This window comes from Ursus americanus, chromosome 21 (assembly GCF_024610735.1).
Source record: "Ursus americanus isolate L20-20 chromosome 21, mUrsAme1.1.p, whole genome shotgun sequence".
Lineage (NCBI taxonomy): Eukaryota > Metazoa > Chordata > Mammalia > Carnivora > Ursidae > Ursus > Ursus americanus.
This window is the reverse complement of record NC_142147.1, coordinates 45,407,032-45,426,877: the sequence shown is the minus strand read 5'-3', so window position 1 is coordinate 45,426,877 and position 19,846 is coordinate 45,407,032. Positions and strand designations below refer to the sequence as shown.

Here is a 19,846-nt window from a genome sequence, read left to right as displayed (position 1 = left end):
TACTGTAGTGACTGTTGAGACTGAGGAAATTTCTTCTTGAAGATTTTTTAAATTAATTTATTTGACAGAGAGATAGGAGAGCACAAGGAGGCAGAGCGGTAGGCAGAGGGAGAAGGAGAAGCAGGCTCTCCGCTGAGCAGGGAGCCCAACATGGGGCTCAGTCCCAGGACCCCAGGATCATGACCTGAGCCAAAGGCAGACGCTTAACTGACTGAGCCACCCAGGTGCCCTGAGACTGAGGAAATTTTTAAATATTTATGGATCCATTTGAAGATAACAATGATGAGAGCATGGCGTATTTGCATAAATGCCATCTTGGTATTGTTTTGACCTGTGGACCGCCTCGGAGAGACTTGCTTTCCTTGGGTATAGTGTCCGTTTGCTCCAGAATACGAAAGAGCAAAATGAAGGATAACACTTGGGAAGTGAGTTTTCCTTGCCTTCGTTCATAATTCTACAGTCCGAAAGGATGCTATGAAGTGTGTTAAAATATTAGCCAAGTTCATTCAGGTTTGATGGGCTTGCTTCTTTGGAGTATTCACTAATACCTTTGTCTAGAATATAAACTATTGTTCTTTACTTTCTGTGTAATCTGCCTAGACAGTAAAGATTCTGTTTCTTGCCAGAATAATTTTCTGTGCAGGGGTCCTCGGTGGCTCAGTTGGTTAAACATCCAACTCTTGACTTGGGCTCAGGTCATGATCTCCGAGTCATGAGATGGAGACGCACATCAGGCTCCTCATTGAGCATGGAGCAGGCTGAAGATTCTCTCTGCCCTTGACTGAAGAAATGCCTTTAATATTTCTTACAAGGGCAATATGGTAGCAATAAGTTCAGTTCCCCTACCCTGCTTTTTGTTTGGTGGTGTTGTTGTCGTTCCTGTCTATGAGAATCTTTATTTGTCTTTCATTTTACATTTTAGTAAAATAAACACAACATAAAAATTTACCATTTTAGGGGTGCCTGGGTGGCTCAGTCATTAGGCGTCTGCCTTCGGCTCAGGGCGTGGTCCCGGCGTTATGGGATCGAGCCCCACATCAGGCTCCTCCGCTATGAGCCTGCTTCTTCCTCTCCCACTCCCCCTGCTTGTGTTCCCTCTCTCGCTGGCTGTCTCTATCTGTCGAATAAATAAATAAAATCTTTAAAAATTTTTACCATTTTAATAATTTTTAAGTGTACAGTTCAGTGGCATTAAGTACATTCACATTGCTGTGCAACTGTCCATTTCCAGAAGTTTTTCATCATCTCAGACTGAAACAGGACCTATCAAATAATAACTCCCCATTTCTCTTTTACTTAAAAAAATTGTTTTGAGGGGTGCCTGGGTGGCTCAGTTGTTAAGCATCTGCCTTTGGCTCAGGGCGTGATCCTGGGGTTCTGGGATCGAGCCCCGCATTGGGCTCCTCCACTGGGAGCCTGCATCTTCCTCTCCCACTCCCCCTGCTTGTGTTCCCTCTCTCGCTGGCTGTCTCTCTCTCTGTCAAATAAATAAATAAATATTTAAAAAATCGTTTTGAGTATAGTTGATGCACAACATTACATTAGTTTCAGGTGTACAATATAGTGTGAGTCAACAAGTTTACCCATTGTGCTCTGCTCACCACATGTATAACTACCATCTGTCACCATACATCCTATTACAATTTCTTCATTACTTTTGAATGATGTCTTTGCTGTATATAGAATTCTTCGTTGACAGTTTTTTTCTTCCAACACTTAAAAGATATCCCTCCATTATTATTATTTATTTTTTTTTTTTTGCTGCATGATTTCTAAGAGAAGTTTGTTATGATACTTATCCTTTTCCATTAGGAACAAGGTGGGTTTTTTTCTTCTGGTTGCCTATAAAATTTTCTCTTTGTCTTTGGTTTCCTGAAGTTTGAATATAATATGCTTACATGTGGGGTTTTTGGTATTCACTCCATTGGTATTCTTTGAGCTGCTTGGATCTGTGGTTTGGTGTCTGTCATGACTTTTGGAAAAAAAACCCAGCCATTCTTTCTTGTAATATTTCCACTGTCCCATTATGTCTCTCTTCTTTGTCTTCCTCTGGCATTCCGGTCATGCACACACCATTTGATGGAGGGAGGGATAGAGGAATGGGGAGGAGAAAGAAAGAAAAGAGAAAAGACAAAATGAGGGAAGCAGTGAGATGAAAGACAGAATGAAGGAAGAAAGAAGGAAGATAGAGAGGGGAGGGTCTTTGAAAGAGGGAAGAGAGGGGGAGAAGGGGCATAGAGAGAGAAAGAGATGAGAAAAAAATGGAGGAAGAGGGAAGATGAAGGGAGACAGGAAGGAAGAGAAGATGAAAATGAGGGAATAAAGGAAGGAGAATTCTCAAAATGATAAAAACATAACTCTCAAAATAGATGTATATGTGTCAAAGATTATTTAATGCCTTAATGAGGGAGCCAGATATAAAAATCTGGTTCAAAAGACAAATGAAACCCTAGGATTTTTTATAGGAAAAAAGAAAGAAGTTCTGAGTTAAATACAAAACTGGCTAATGTCTGATTTGATGGCATTATTATTTTTTTAAATTTTTGGTGGAAGGTCACCTTCTCTACCAAACAGAAAAGATTGCCATCATGACTTAGCAGTTTTGCAGAATTGTAAAAAGCTTAGACCCTGATTAATTGTGTAAACAAAGTAACAATCCATTTTTGGAATGAGATTATCTTCAAAAGGACCTGTTAGATAATATGCCTAGCTTGACATGAAAAAGTCCCATAAATCATTTTTTCTTTATTCGCATGTTTTGAATAATTTTTCTTAGCAGAAGGAAAGAAATCCAGAAGCCCCACTCACTATCCTTCCTACTGTCTAATAGAAAAATGATCCCTGTGCCACATTCACCATCTAGATTTTGGTTCCTAAGACTCTACAAGTTTATTTCGGTGTGACTGAGAGCAACAGGTATGCACCAACTATACCTTTCTGCTCCTGACGAAAACGTCCAGAAAGAGGTGAGAGGTCATCCGGCCCCTCTCCCCACAGCTCTTCCCGCTTCTAAAGCTCACCCCCATTCCCAGCTAGAAGAACCTGTAGGTCATTGAAAGCTGAAAATCATAGAATTCTGGAATCCTCAAACATTAGAACAACAGATTCTGAGAAACACAGAATCTTAGAAAAAGGCCAGCTTGGGGTGTTTAGCTCAGTCTTGAAATGATCCCATAAAACACCTCCCATAATGGGTCTTCTTAGACAATGCATGAAGATCTGCAGACCCTTATCTTGCCTCCTCAGAAAAAAAAAATTTCACTTCTAGGTATTCTCCCCTCTAGCCAAGAGGGAAGCCAGTAGATTTCTCCAGGTTTCCATGTCCTTTCTCCACCCAGCTTTTCCTGGTCCTGGTTCTGTGCCCAATGGCACTCTAATTTTCATTTGAACTGATATTTATTAAGTGTTTGTTGTGTGCCATAACTCACTGAATAGTCCCCCAAGCCCTAAAAGATCAATAGAATCATTTACCCCATTTTCCAGATGGGTAAAACCAAGGCAAGATACTGTCCAAGGTGTGTGCAGGGAATCTAAGGATCATGCCATTCTACAATTGTCCGATGGTGCTAAAAACCTCACATTGGTTGAGCTCTTCATCCTGTGCCAAACTTCAAAAACACTATGAGGGAGGTACTATTGTCATCTCCCATATACAGAGGAGGAAGCCTCCAAGAGGGACGCTCACTTTCCTAGGGGCTTCATGTAAGTCAGTCTCCGGACATGTCAGAGTGCTGTCCCCGGTATAGCATTGTCCATACGCCCTATCCTGTAAAGGGGACATTAGGGTTAGAAGTGCCCTGCATGTCAAGCACATAGCTCAGTGCCTGGCACAGAGATGACAATAAATAAATAATGACCTCCCTGGTAGCATCACAGCATTTCTCAGTCCCAGAGGAGAGGTGTGTGACTAGGCCTAAAATGATCCAGGATCCATTTCATGCTCGCACCCTGTGAAACCCATATCATTCTCTCTCCATTTCACTTTGCTCTGGGTTTGTCTCTGTCTCCATATCTCTTTGTTTCTTTACCTCTGTCTCCATGTCCATCTCCACCTCTGAGTCAATGGTTTTTCAGTGATAAGAGAGGGAGGAGAAGAGAGGGGGAGAGAGTACTATCTCTCTGGGTTCCTCTTGTCTCTTCTTCCTTGGCCATATGTCTCTTTTTCAGTCTCTAGTTCTGTCCCACTGAAGCTTTCTTTTCCCGTCCTTTTTTTTTTTTCTTTTCTGATTGTCTCTCCCTCTCTCTGTTTCTTTGAATTTCCTTTAGTCTCTTGTGTCTTCCTTGATACCTATCTTTGATTCATTCTCTCTCTCTCTCTCTCTGCTCTATTTTAATCTCACTCTGGTTCTATTTCTCTTCACTCCCCTTTCTTTTCTTGTCTTTTTTTTTTTTAATTTTACTTATTTATTTATTTGAGAGAGAAAGGGCCTGGTGGGTGGAGGGGCAGGGAGCTGAGGGAGAAGGACAAGCCACACTGAACACAGAGCCCAACACAGGGCTGGATCCTAGGACCCTGAGATCATCACCTGAGCCAAAATCAAAAGTTGGATGCTTAACCAACTGAGCCACCCAAGTACCCCTGCAGCCTTCTTTTCTCTTTGTTTCTCTCTAGTTTTGGTCTCTGTCTCCATCACATAACACCTGACACAATCCACCTCTCCCCTATGCTTCTCTGCAGCTGTTTTTCCTCATTAACTTGCTTGCACCATTGAGTTCATGCCTCCACTCCCGGCTTCTTGCCTAGAGTGGGATGGCGAGAGGGGCTGTTCTAAGGACACCTCTCCTTTCCTGTCTGAATGGGAAGACCATACTCAACCCCCACCATCACAGACAATTAAGGGACTAGTCCTGAATGGGTGTAAGTGTGTGTGTGTTGTGGGGGAGATCAGAATGGAAGGGAGAAGCCAGAGATGGGGGGGGGGCGTCCCAGAAGGCAGCTTAGAGCTATGTTTTTCTTACTCCCAGAAAGGACATCCTAGCAGCCTCGAAGATCTAGAAGGTGTTGCCGTAGAGTTGCTCACTTTTCCGAGAATCTCCACCAATTCTCTTGGACATAGAATGCCTCAACTCAGCCAATCAGGCCTTATGCCTAAACTGGCAGCTTCCCTAAGGGATTTATTTTCCAAGTCTGAGAATCTGGACACATGAGAAGGACATTTGATTTTCTTTAATGTATAGGTAGGATATAATATCTCAGAATTATGTTTCAGGACAGTAAATACTTAGAAATATTTGGTACAAAAGGAGTTGAAAACCATTTATTTAAATTATTACAAGAGCAATCAGTATGCCATGATTCTGGAGATATTCTTCCCCACTGGAGCCTGGGGCTCAGAGATGGTCTCTATATCTTAGACTTTGAAAATCAATGTACACCAGCAAAGTCCTGATAAACCAACACAAGTAATTTTTGATTATTACTATTTAATATCACCTTGAGTACAAACAAGAGAACTTGTTGAATAAAACCCTTTCAGGGTGCCTGAGTGGCTCAGTCATTTGAGCACCCAACTCTTGGTTTAGGCTCGGGTCATGATCTCAGGGTGGTAAGATCAAGCCCCACATTGGACTCTGAACTCAGTGTGGAATCTGCTTGAGATTCTTTCCCCTCCTTCTTCCCTCCCTTCTGCTCCTACCCCTGTTTGCACTCTGTCTCTCTCTAAAAATAAATAAAATCTTAAAAAAAACCTTTCAATTGAGTTATTTCTTTTGCTATTCTAAATCTTCATCTTACTGTATTTTTTAAGAAATTGATTAGTTAGGATCTGGCACAGAGAAAGGAGTCATCTTTGTTCTTTACCAAGATTTTCTAAAACAGTATGGTTACCCTATTTTTTGACAGATTCCAGAAACTGAGGCCAAGAGGGTTAGGTGACTCACCAATGAAGAAAGGGTGGAGTTGACATTTGAACCCAGATTGTCTGATTCCTGAATGTGATAGTCTAAAAATGATGTTCAGCTGCCTCCCACATCCTACCAAGACATGTTGAACTAGGGTTTGAGCTGAGACTAGAAATATGAAGAAAGAGGGATGGCCCCAGTTGATTTCCCTGGGTGAATTCAATCCATCTTTATTCAGGTGGGAGATTATAGGTTATATAACCACCCCCCAGATAAAACAATATCCTCTCTAATGGCATCCATACCCGGAAAACTTGAATCTCAGGGTGTTCAGATTTCTGCACAGCTCATTTCCCAGAACATATTTAAGCAGGATATGGTTCCCTGGACACAACCCTTCAACCTGACACCATGGAGCTAGGAGGGGCCTTCACCATCTTTCTGGCACTCTCCTTGTCTTGTCTACTCATCCTCATTGCCTGGAAACGGAACAACAAGGGGGGGAAGCTGCCCCCTGGGCCCACACCAATACCCTTCCTGGGGAACGTGTTGCAAGTCCGTACTGATGCCACTTTTCAGTCTTTCATGAAGGTAAGTCTGACTACTCCTCTCACAGAGCTGGAAGCAACTAATTCTATAGACACCTGTATGACCTTGTAACATCTAAAACACAGACTCTTGGAAACACAGACTTAATAAACCTTAGAATACTGAAATTCCAAAATCTTAAACTCTTGGTAACACAGACTCCTGGCACACTGGAACTTAAGACTCTCACAATCTCAGGACTTTGGAATCATAGCACCTTACATCTTAAACACAAGAACTCATGCACTCTGATGGGCTTAGAACATTGACACTCAGTATTGTGAAATCTTAGGTTTCTAGAAATTGAGCACTGCAGAGAGGGAAACATAGATCTTGGAGTCCAGCTCATCCAGGTCCACCATTTTACCGATGAGGAAGCTAAGGTTTGTGGAGGCATTGGGGGATCTTGCCCAGGATCACAGCACCCAAAGCATCTATGCCTTTTTCTCAATAGTTCTCCCAAGCCCAAGACTCAACTTTATCTGTTATTCCTACATTTGCACCCTCTTGAAATTTCCACCCTAAAGTCCTTGATTGGTCTATACTTGGTGCTCCAATCAGCTCCCTCCTCTTATGTCTTCCTTCACTCCCAGCTCAAGGAGAAGTATGGCCCAGTCTTCACTGTGTATATGGGTCCCCGGCCAGTAGTTGTTTTATGTGGACATGAGGCAGTGAAGGAGGCCCTGGTAGACCGAGCAGATGAGTTCAGTGGCCGCGGAGAACTGGCTTCAATAGAGCGAAATTTCCAAGGTCATGGTAAGTAACAACAATGACAACAACAAAATGATTATGATATACTTCTTATGTCCCAGGTTCTTTGATAAGTACTCTGGATGAATTATTGCATTGGCTCCTTTGAGAGAACTATTAATGTCTTACTGGTTTTGCAAATGAGGACGCTGAGGGTGAGAAAGGTTGGATAATATCACACAGTAAGTGGAACCATTTTGTTCTGAATCCAAACCATCTGACTCTTGAGTATCTGCTGCTTTACTTGTGTTTTTAATGGATTAGTAACACTGTGTACCCACTGAAGCCCTTACAGCTAACCTTACTTCTTATTTCCCTATATATACACACACACCCAACCCACAGGTCTCTGCCATCTCCATTTAGGTAGATATCTTTCTAGTGTGCCTTATACATCCATCTCTAACTACTCACACCCTTCAGTTCCAAGCAGCCTCACGGTATTCTTTCCATACTTCCATCCATCCATCTATTCCCTTCCATTTATCCACTTTTCCATGGATCCATACGTCCACCAAAAACATCCATTTATTAATTAGCCTTTCTGTATCTTTCTATTCAATTTATCTGTACATCTATGAATTAATTTTCCATTTACCCACCTATCCATGATTCCATCCATCCATTCATTAACCCTTCTATTATTCACCCGTCAATTAATCTTTCAATCCATAAATCTTTCCAACCATTTATCCGTTCATCTCAAACTATCTATTCATTAACCCTTTACTCATCCAATGAGTCTTTCATCTATCCATCAGTCATTCCAGTCAAAAACTCTTCCTTCCATTCATTAATCCATCAAAATAATTTCATTAAATTTCCAAACATTAATGATCAATCCATGTACATCTGGTAATTTCTAAATGTTTCTTACTACACGGTAGGTATATTGATGTACAGATGTGAGCTTCTGTGTACATGTATGCATATATCTAGAGAATCCAAGTGGCGTATTGAAGACAGAAGTAGTTCTCCATACTAGGGTACTGTAAATGGCATTCTACCTATACATCCCTCAACCTTCCACTAGTTATTTAACCAGTTCTAGGTCTTTATCCTGTAAGAAACTCTCCTTTATCTCCCTCAATCAGCCCTAGCCTGATCTCCTTTCCCTCCATCTCAATCCTAGACTGTTTTTGAGGGTCCTGTAGGGAGGGAACCATGGTCTCTCCATCAAGCCTGGGAGGTTGAGAGGGGCTTCCCTGAGACCAGAGTCTAGAGCTTTCATAATTTGTCCCCATCCTTGTGTAGCACAGAGTTGGACACAGGAAGGGGAGGGGAGGCAGGAGGCTGACACGGAGATTTTGGCAGGTGTAGCTCTGGCTAACGGAGAACGATGGAGGATCCTCCGACGCTTCTCCCTGACCATTCTACGGGACTTCGGAATGGGAAAGCGGAGCATTGAGGAACGGATCCAGGAGGAAGCTGGCTTCTTACTAGAGGAATTACGGAAGACCAAGGGTATGGGGGCCACAAGGGGCAGGGCTAAAAGGTGACTGAATGGTTATAGAGAGCTCAGGTCAGAAGATGGGCCTAGGTGGGAGAAAGCTCTAGAGTGGGAGAGGATGAAAAAGACTAAGGGTTTACTGAGATTTCTAGCCAGGTTCCATGTTAAAAGTCAGCATGAAAGCCCCTTAGGGACCACTTGTTCAGAAGCTTTAATCAGTGGATCTCAAGGATTTTGTGAACTCCTGAAATCATGGCAGACTTTTGCAATATGTAAATTAGTGCTTTTTTCTGGTGACAGGATCAAATTTAATTACATACATAGGTATACATATAATACATACATACAATTGTCATAAAAACCACATAACATAAAATTTTACCATCCTAACCATTCCTAAGTATCTTTTTCAGTGTATTTGCATTGTTGTGAAACAGATCTTTAGAACTTTTTCATCTTGCAAATCTGAAACTCTATGCCCATCTGATTATATTTTTTAAGGAATCCAATCCCTGCCCCAAAATAAGGTCTGGAACCAATGGGATTTAGAGGAAAAAAAGACACAGCAGCAAAGAAATACAAAGAGGAATAGATAAGATATAGAAAGAGAGATAAATTTTTCTAAATCAGAGTTTTTCTTCTAAGCTTCATAGATGCTAACTAAACAGTCTACATAAAGGCTTTTTTTTTTTTAAGATTTTATTTATTCATTTGACGGAGGGAGAGACGGCCAGCGAGAGGGAACACAAGCAGAGGGAGTGGGAGAGGAAGAAGCAGGCTCCCAGTGGGGCAAGGAGCCTGATGTGGGGCTCGATCCCAGGCCTCTAGGATCACGCCCTGAGCCGAAGGCAGACGCTCAGCAACTGAGCCACCTAGGCGCCCCCATAAAGGCTTTGAATGTCCACATACACCCAGAAATTATTTGCAAAATTGTGTATTTGTGAATATGAGCATTGTTTTGGAGAAATTGTCCCCAGATCCAGCATTCTATTTTAGATGGTGCAGCTGAGGCCAAGGGAAGAATTTTCTAATAGCTCAAATGGAATCATTAATAGAGATACACAGAATCCAGCCATCCTTTTTTTTTAATGTGTCCCCTACCATGACTCTTTCCCAAATCTGTGACCCTACAACACAAACACAGTTAAATACTAATACCAAAAAGTATTAAACTCCACCAGCATTTCTTGAATGCTTACTACATGACAAGGACAGTGCTAAGCAGTTCACGTGGATAATTATAGTGAAGCCTCAGGTTTGGTGGTTGCTTAACCAATTTGCATACTAGGAAAACTAGACTCAAAACACAAAAATGAAGTAACTAACACGTGCTATTAAGCAGAGGAGCCAGGACTCATATCCATGATTGAATGATTCCCCATCCCAGGCTCCTAATCATTGTCTCCAACCTAGACAATTTCCACCATCCAGGTTCTCCCATCGAGCCCACGTTCTTCCTGAGCCGCACTGTCTCCAACGTCATCAGTTCCGTCGTCTTTGGAAGCCGCTTTGACTATGAGGACAAGCAGTTCCTGAAGCTGCTGCAGATGATCAATGAGAGTTTCATTGAGATGAGCACACCTTGGGCACAGGTGCCCACCAACCACCTCCCTGCCCACCCCCAATCTCAGTTAACTAAGCACCTGCCTATTCCTCACTTAATCCTCCCCACAACCCTGGGAGGCAAGTGACAATACACCCGGAGTCTCCAAGAAGCAAATGGACTCACCCAATCCTCAGACCCAGTGCTGGATGTTGAGCCCAACTAGGTGACTCCAGACTCCAGACGCTGGCCCCAGGTGCCCAAGGCTGACAAACCCCCTTTGCCTATTCCCCACAGCTATATGACATGTATTCTGGGATCATGCAATATTTGCCAGGAAGACACAATCGCATCTACTACTTGGTAGAAGAACTCAAGGACTTCATTGCCTCTAGGGTGAAGATCAACGAAGCATCGTTTGACCCACAAAACCCTCGGGACTTCATTGACTGCTTCCTCATCAAGATGTACCAGGTACCTCTTACCCTTTGCCCAATCCTTTTCTCTCATCATCCTATCCCCTAGCATCTGCAACGTTAGCCTGCAAACATTTTGGAGACAAAAAAGCAAGCATTGTTTCACATGGTAGACTTCAATTTATAGATGAGATATAGAAACGGTAAAGGCATATATAAACTTATACGCTTTTAAAATAAACTTTGAATCTGAAATTTTAGGAGCAAGGATACTTAAGACTTATACCTTTTAAATCATTTGTGATTACAACTGCCAGAGACTTACAAACACAGAAAACCAGAATGAGTCTTTACAGTCTTAGAATTTGAGAAGCTTAGACTTTAAGAATTTGAGAAGCTTAAGAGTTTAAGCTTTAAACTTTAAAGTCTTGGAGATGTAGAAATTTAGAAGCTTACTACTTGTATATCTTAGAGTCTTAGAATTTTAGAAATTTATGTATATTTTGTATTGTACAAACCTCAGCACTTGGAAGTTTACAATTATAGAGCTTAATGTCGTAGAACTTCCAAATCTTTCCTTTTTTCTCGTCCCATTCTCCCTACTGTCCACTCCAATCACACTGGCCTCTTTCTTCCTGTTCTTCTCCACACCAGGCACACTCCTGCCCCCCCAGGACCTTTGCTCTGGCTGTTTCCTCTCCCAGATAGTCACTTGGTTTAACCATCTATTGTGTTTTCACAAAGGGAGAAAATAAGAAGATAAAGACTGAAGAGTGTGATTCTGTGTCCTATCTCTTTCATTTTCAGGATACAAATAATCCCCACACAGAATTCAATCTCAAGAACTTGGTCCTGACTACACTCAACCTCTTCTTTGCTGGCACAGAGACTGTTAGCTCTACACTACGGTATGGATTGCTGCTAATGATGAAGTATCCTGAAGTGGAAGGTGAGTGTCCACCTGAGCTGCTTACCTGGTGACTCCCACTCCCAGTGGGAAGAAGACATAATCTTGAAACCTTAGCACCCCACGGCCTTACACTCTTTGCACTTTGGAATCGCAGTCTACAGAATCTTGCAATTTCTGACTTAGAAGGCCATTTAATTAATCTTCTCCTCGGTGCCTGTGTTAGTTTCCTATGGCTGCTGTAATAAATTATGAGAAATTTAGTAGCTTAAATTAGCATAAATCTATTATCCTACTGTTCTGGATTTCAGAAGTTCACCCAGGATTTCAGTGGGCTGAACCAAGGTAGTATCAGTTTCCTTGCCTTTTCAGCTTCAGGAGCTGTATTCCTTGCATTCCTGAGCTCATGACCCTTGCTTCATCTTCAAAGCAGAAGTGTAGCATCTTCAAATCTCTCTGCCTCAGTGGTCACATCTCCTCTGACTCTGACCCTTCTGCTTCCCACTTATAAAGATGCTAGTGATTATATTTAGGGCCAACCTGGATAATCCAGGATAATCTCCCCATCTCAAGAGCCTTAACTTGATGATGTCTTCAAAGTCCCTTTTGTCCTCTATGGTAACATGCACAGGTTCCAGGGATTAGGAGGTAGATATCTTTGATGGCCATTATTTAGCCACCTGTAGTGCCGGAATCCAGTAGAATCCATCTCCAATAAATTGCAGTCTGGTCTAGTTGGGTAACTCTAGTGATGAGGAACTCATTCCTTGCTTAAGGAAACCCCCCAGTTTTGGCGTCTTTTCCTTTGAATGCAGTTCAAAACAAGCCAACAGATTTTTCCTGGTATAGATGACGGAAGAGACTAACTTGTTTTCACTCAAACTTTTCTAGTCCCTCCTCCATTGTCCGAGATGTGTTTTACTAAATAATAATAATAACAACTAAATATCTAAATAATCAGATATTTAGTGGACACCTGCTATGTGCCTAGGCACTGTTCGAGTTACTTGCACACTGGATTTATGTAAATTTTATAACTCTATGAGCTTGTTGGACAAATGGACACATCCATTTGGAAGATGAAGAAACAGAGGTTCAGAGTCACTCATCCAGGAAATGCAGGGAGGGGTAACTGCACCAATAGTGTTCTTAATTCCTGTTACATAACTGCTGTCACTTGCTTCAATCCTGTCCTGGTTATGTATTGTACATTTTCCTCATCCTGTCAAAAATCTGTGTATGAGAACACATCTGGGACCAGGACACTGTGCTGCTCATTAGTGCTTTCAAGATAAAGACCAAACATCCCAGAGGGGGCTCAAGGCTCCATGCTGTGTGCCTCTCAGTGGTCCGATGGGAGCACCCCACCAACGTGTCAGGTGTTAAGAATAAAGAGGCAATGCAAACACACATGGTGTACTCCCTCAGGATCCACAGGTACTAAAGATACAAACCCATAGCCTAGCCTTGGCCTTCAGAAACGCCTCCTGTGTCCTTGTCTGCTATGTTTCCTGGCCCCTTCTAGCCAAAATCCATAAAGAGATTGACCAGGTGATTGGACCACACCGGATCCCAAGTGTGGACGACAGAGTCAAGATGCCCTACACGGATGCTGTGATCCATGAGATACAGAGACTGACAGATATCGTACCCATGGGTGTTCCCCATAATGTCATCCGGGACACTCACTTCCGAGGCTACCTTCTGCCCAAGGTGAAGTTGGGTCTCGTTGTTACCCCTTCTCCCTCCACGTCACTCCTTTCTCCTCCTGGTTCCCTGCCCCCATATTCCATCACTGATTTCTCCTAACTGTCCCCATTTTCACTCCAGGGCACTGATGTGTTCCCCCTGCTTGGCTCTGTCCTCAAAGACCCCAAATACTTCCGCTACCCAGATGCCTTCTATCCTCAACACTTCCTGGATGAACAGGGCCGCTTCAAGAAGAATGAAGCCTTTGTACCTTTTTCCTCTGGTAGGTTTCTATGGTCTGAATCCCCCCCCCCCACCACCTCAGGAACTTGCTAGATGTGACCCCCCAATCATTAGTCTGTGTTTGACATTCAGGTCTGAATGAGAAGTTGAATTTTATTTCCCAGAATCCCAGAATCATGGGATATTAGAACCATTGACTGTGATAATGAGAAAAGGTATAGTACTAAACACAGATCAGCAAACTTTTTCTGTTAAGGACCGAATAGAAAATATTTTAGTTTTTGCCAGCCATAGTGTCTCAATCTGAACTATGCAGCCTGAACTATTCAGCTGCCCCCTTGTGCCGCAGAAGTGACCACGGACAGTACGAAAATGCATGAGAGTGTGTGTGATGCCAAAACCTTTACTTATGGACATAGAAATTTGAATGTCATTGAATTCACACGTGTCACAAAATATTATTTTTCTTTTGATAGTTTTCAACCTTTTAAAGATGTGATCCTTAGTTTTGTTAAAGAACAAATATTTAGTTGAGTAAATTTGAATATGTAATTGGCTTTATTAAATGATTCGTGAATCAAGCAGCATTCCATCTAGTAAGTAGAAGGGAGCCTGAGGAGTTGAAGAAATGGAAGGTCTTTATAGAGAGCAGAGTGGGCAAGAAGCTATTAGCAAAAGAAAAGAAAGGATTGTTATAGGCAAGGTCACCGTCCCCTGGGGGAAGGGGAAGGGTTCTTTTTTTTTTTTTAATTTAATTAATTAACATATATTGTATTATTAGTTTCAGAGGTAAAGTTCAGTGGTTCATCAGGTGCATATAATGCCCAGTGTTCATTACATCACATGCCCTCCTTAAAGCCCATCACCCGGTTACCCCATCCCCCACCCTCCATTCCTCCAGCAACCATCAGTTTGTTTCCTATAGTTAAGAGTCTCTTATGGTTTGTCTCCCTCTCTGATTTCGTCTTGTTTTATTTTTTCCTTCCTTCCCCTATGATCCTCTGTTTTGTTTCTTCAATTCCACATATGAATGAAATCATATGATATTTGTCTTTCTCTGATTGACTTATTTTGCTTAGCATGATGCCCTCTAGTTCCATCCATGTCAGTGCAAATGGCAAGATCTTATTCCGCAGATTACCTCATCTTCCTTTAGTGGGTGGAGAGGGCCCATGGGACAGATCACCTCATTTGTGCTGATCAAAAAACTTCTAACTGGTTAAGACTGCATTTCTGGGGGAGGTTGAACTGCCATTAGGTTAGATATTGAGCCTGGTTTGTTGACTTGGCCTAACATAAGTGACTCCATTTGGGGCCTGTGGTTTTCTTTTTTAACAGTTTTCAGGCAGTACAAAAATAGGCAGCAGGTGGATTTCCCTAATGAACAGTAGCTTGTGACCCATGACATAATACCTTAGAATGGTATTTTAAGTATAAGCCACATTGAATCAATGCTGTGGTTAGGAACCAGGTCCCAACCCCACCACTTACAAAGGGTGGAGTCATAGGTGAGTTACTTCCGTTCCCTGTCTGTACAATGGAGATCCATCTCTCCAAACCATGGGAAGGGTGACCAACAAATAGTAAGCATTATTTAAGTGTGACCTTTCTTTTCTATTTTTTTTCCCCTCACCAGCATCTGGCACCTAGTAGCCATTTGATAAATCTTTGTGAAATTTAAATGAACAGAAACTTCAAATTCGAGGATTTCTTAGAACCATTCCGTCTTGGGATCTGATGGAATCAAGCCATCAGAAAAGTAGCTGATAGGTGTTGAGTCCCTATAAGTGGCAGATGCTAGAGGAGTCCACCGAGTCATTATAATAACCTCACAAAAGAGGCATTATCGTGAGCCCACGGATGCTGAGGAGGCTCTGAGGGGTGATGGGGCGAGAATGCACCCCACGCCCTCATGATCCCGGTACAGATATGAGCCGCCCTCCCACCCTCCCCTGTGCCCACAGGAAAGCGCATCTGCCTGGGCGAGGCCATGGCCCGCATGGAACTCTTTCTCTACTTCACCTCCATCCTTCAGAACTTCTCTCTACACTCGCTGGTGCCCCCCGCTGACATCGATATCACACCCAGGGTCTCAGGCTTTGGCAACATCCCTCCCATCTATGAGCTCTGTCTCAAGGCCCGCTGAGCGCCGCCTATTGGGCGCGGAAGGAACCGTCGGAGAACAGAGCTCTGTCCACAAATACAGGTCCACCACCTCATCTCCTCTAAGGTGGAGAGGAGCTCACGACAGCTTCAATTTCTCCCAACAGCTGTAAGAGAAGGCACTATTCCTACTGTCATGGGACTGCGGGTCAGGGAGGGTCACCTGCAAATATAGAGATCTATATGGGCTGCATCTAGTGGAGAAGAAATGCGCTGTCCGAGATTTCAGCAACAATCTGGAGGATTTGTGTTCTCCTGTTCCCCTCTGCGAGTGCTTTCCGTCTCCACCAAATTCTTGTTGTAGAGTCTATGTCTTTATGTGATAGTGACCCAAATGTAGTTCAGTATTCTTCTCCCTGATTATCATCTCCCACATAAAATAAAATAAAATAAAATAAAATAAAATAAAATAAAATAAAATAAAAGCAGCCAGGGTATCGAGGCTGTTGTGTGTAGCAGGCATCTCGTGTGTTGTGTGCACTGTTGGGTATAGAAAACTACTTAAAATGACCTTTTAGACGTCCCTGTTATTAATTATCCTTTCTAGCAATCCACCACCAGAGATTTCCCACTTGATGGTCCACATTCCCCCTTAATACTCCATTCCCAACCATCTTGCTGGCTCCTTGCCCCAACCTCCTTCAATCGTCTCTTCCTCTAAACCTGCCTTCCTGGTCTAGAGGGCACTTCTTTCACAACTCTCAGATCCAAATTCTCCCCATTCCATTTTAAAGAATAGTTCAGCCACCCCGACTTCTCTTATTCTATTTCCAAACTCCATCAACTTGCTCAGTGGATGAAAGCTTTCCCTCATACTTCATTTAATTCAACCAACATTTATTGAATACCCAACATGTACCAGTATCTTCTTCAAGTACTTGGGATCCATCAGTGAACAAAGCAGACCAAAACTCCTGCCCTGGTGGAGTTTCCTTCTTGTGGGAGAGGTAGACAATGAAGAATAAACATAACAAATAAGTAAATGATATAGTATGTTAGAACAGCAGAGACTCCAGGATTGGGATTATGATCAGGACGGGGTAGGTCTCACAAGGTGTTGGAGAAGGGTTTCTGGCAGGGAGATAAAAAAAAAACTGCAGAGTTGTAAAGCAGGAGGCTGTGCATGTGTGTTCTAGATTCCACAAGGAGACTGTAGCTGGAGTGGAGGAGGAAGAGTAAGGGGAATGGGAAGAAGGCAGGGCATTAATAAGGGCCAGATTGTGTGGAGCCTCGTGCACCTCAGTTAGGACCTTGGCTTTTAGCCTGAGTGAAATGATGGTTCCTGGTGAGCACAGGGTGACATACACTGACTGACATATTTTAAAAGCAAACTCTGGCTGCTGCATGAAGAATAGATTGAGGGTGGGAAGCAGAGATACCTGTTGTACAGGCAGGGAGAAGTGATGGGCTTGGAATCTGCTATGAAGATGGAGCTGGTAGGGTTTGCTGATGAATTGGATGTGGCGTGGGAGAAAAAGAGGGTGAGGAATGAGACCTCATCCTTTGGAATTTCTCTTTTAACCTCATATGTCCAGGTACATGAGTCCCCATAATAGTTGGCTTTGTAATTTTAGGGAACATAGACTGTGGCTACTCAAGTATATACGTTTGCTGTAAGTTTATGAATAAGTTCATATTATTTTGTGAATCCCAGAGACCCAGGCTCAGAATATGAGTAGGAAAAAAAAAAAAAAGAGTTAACACTCAGGGGCTGATGCCGCCACTGTCCCCTCAGGGAGCCCTGCAACACTGGACACTGAACCATGGCTGTGGGACTCTTGACCCATTGCCACCACTGTGGACAACTTCCTGATTGTATTTGTCATTTTGTATTACTTCCTCATGATTCAAAGTTCCAGGCAGGACTATTCGGTTAATCACACGTTAAAGTCTTAGGGCTCAGGGTTTGGTGAGGAAGAATAAATGGTCCCTCTAGCTGCTGTGGTGGATGGCCCCTGACCAAGAATCTCACAACTGGGATTCTCCCAAAATTGGAAGGGATTTTGAGATGGGATAGGCAAGAAACAACAAATGTCGTTCCTTACATACAATATGTCCATTGGCTCTTCTGGAAAGCAAAGGCTGGGTTGAAGTTAGGAGGGCAAGCATTTCATGGAGGGGTAATGCCTGTGAATGATAAGAGAGGGAAGAAACAGAATGGTTAGAAAGGTCTTCAAACCCAGGTGTAGATGTGACACACTTGTGGGATGAAAAAGGAAGGAAAATTGGTCAAGAATAGACCTAGATCTTCATGCAGAGCTGACAGAGTCTCAATCCATCAAAAGGTACATCGAGATTGAAGATTGTCTTTTAGGAGTGTCTCATATTGGACACAAACGGTCACGCCCTACCCCAAAACTGTCCTCAGTCTAGAGCTTTCTTGGGAGGGCACGGACTTGACTCCAAGCTGAAGTAGATCCTGACGGTACTGCTGCTGGAGGCTGTCAGCTCACTGCTCTCTTTGCAGCTGAACAACAAGTTCTCGAAGGGGGATCTGGAGCACATCTCCATGCCCACCACAGACATAGACATACAAACACACATCATTACAGCCCTACTGCTCTTTCCATGAGTAGTCTTTAGAGCTACCAACTCACTTAGCAAGTATATAGCCCAATGGTCATTACACATTATTAGCTGTGAAAATCTGATGCCAGATTTTGTGTGCAAGTCCAATTCATGAAATAGGGAAAAGGATTGCTAATCTCCCTCTGCATGAAGCACCGAAGAGCTCTAGACCCTCAAGGATCCTTCACTTTCTCTCATGAGGAGAAGTCCCCAGGGCTACAAGGCATGCAGCCATTCCAGACACATTCCTGTCCTCAGTCCTGCACACTATTGGAATCTGCTGACATTAAGGTGACCAGGAAAGAGTCAATGACCACATGACTCACAGTCCAGCATGTTAATTACTGGTATCAAAGAAAACCAGTAATTAGATAGGTTTCATCTAACAAAAACAAAAACCAGAGTTATAGAACAGAAAGATGAAAGAGGCAGAAGGAAAAACTAGGCAACGTGGGGACCATGAACTTCAGTTTTCTTTTCTTGATTGGGCTGCTGATAAACTTGCAGCTATTAGAGGCTGGTTCTGCCCTTGGGCAGTTAGATGGATCATCAATAAAAACAAATCGAATTCTTGATTGGATTGTCCAGGAGATCTTGAGACTTTAAATCTGTAGATTGTGAAAGGCTCTCTCTATCCATATCTATCACGTCCTTAGCACCTTCGTGTTTGTTTTTTTATCATTTCCTTTCCAGAATTTCCCACACTGCTCCCTCATGAGACACATGTATTGTCATTCTTCTCAAAATCTGTCAATTTAATGATCAAGAAAAGGTGACACGCCATGCTTTAAGTTTTTATTTCTTTGATTAGTAACGAGACAGGACTTTTGTGTGTTTATCCTTGCATTTCTACTTTCACGAGTTGTCCATTTATATCCCTCACCCATGTACCTACTCTATATTCAGAATTTTTCTCATTGAGTCTATCAATTTGTCATGCAATGAAGATGCTGACCTTTATTCTTGGCTTTGGGTAAAGAGAGTTCATGATGCATTTGACCTTGAATTCACAGGGTTTTTTTTTTAAATAACAAAATTATTACTTTTGAAGTCAAATTCTTTCTAATTTTTTGTGATTTGTCTACTTATCTCGAGTTTTAGCAATATCTTCTCTGTCTATACCTTTTGACCCAATAGTTATGCTTCAGAAAGTGTGCAAAGATGGAAACAGGGGCGCCTGGTTGGCTCAGTCGTTAAGTGTCTGCCTTCGGCTCAGGTCATGATCCCGGGGTCATGGGATGGAGCCTCACATCAGTCTCCCTGCTCAGAGGGAAGCCTGCTTCTCTCTCTCCCACTCCCCCTGCTGGTGTTCCCTCTCTCGCTGTGTCTCTCTCTGTCCAATAAATAAATAAAATCTTTTAAAAACAAAAGATGGAAACACAAGGATGTTCATTTCAACTGTGTTTATAAAGACAAAAATAAGACAAATAACCTACATATGCATTTTCTAGCAGAGCAGCATGCATTGGTTGACAATCCCAAGGGAGAAGAACACCATGCACTGGTTACCAATCCCAGGAGAGGACTCCAACTACATGAAGGGAAGGAAAAATCATCACCATGACAACCACCAAGAATAGAAGTCCAAACACTTTTGCCAACTGGATCTTGGTATCAGAGTTTCTAAGGAAAATACAATGCAGTCAAGTATTGGACGGAACAATGGTGAACTGACACAGAGGAGAGAC

At 42.6% G+C, this 19,846-nt stretch overlaps 1 protein-coding gene across 1 annotated transcript; it reads left to right on the top strand.

Moving 5' to 3' along the window:
- The first annotated feature begins 6,252 nt into the window (after nt 1-6,252).
- On the top strand, nt 6,253-15,812 carry LOC123784961 (cytochrome P450 2G1). The gene is made up of 9 exons (XM_045786501.2): nt 6,253-6,432; nt 7,023-7,185; nt 8,494-8,643; nt 10,061-10,221; nt 10,470-10,646; nt 11,396-11,537; nt 13,021-13,208; nt 13,326-13,467; nt 15,392-15,812. The coding sequence occupies exons 1-9, from the start codon at nt 6,253-6,255 to the stop codon at nt 15,571-15,573; spliced, it is 1,485 nt and encodes a 494-aa protein (XP_045642457.1). The 3' UTR covers nt 15,574-15,812.
- Nucleotides 15,813-19,846: the final 4,034 nt, after the last annotated feature.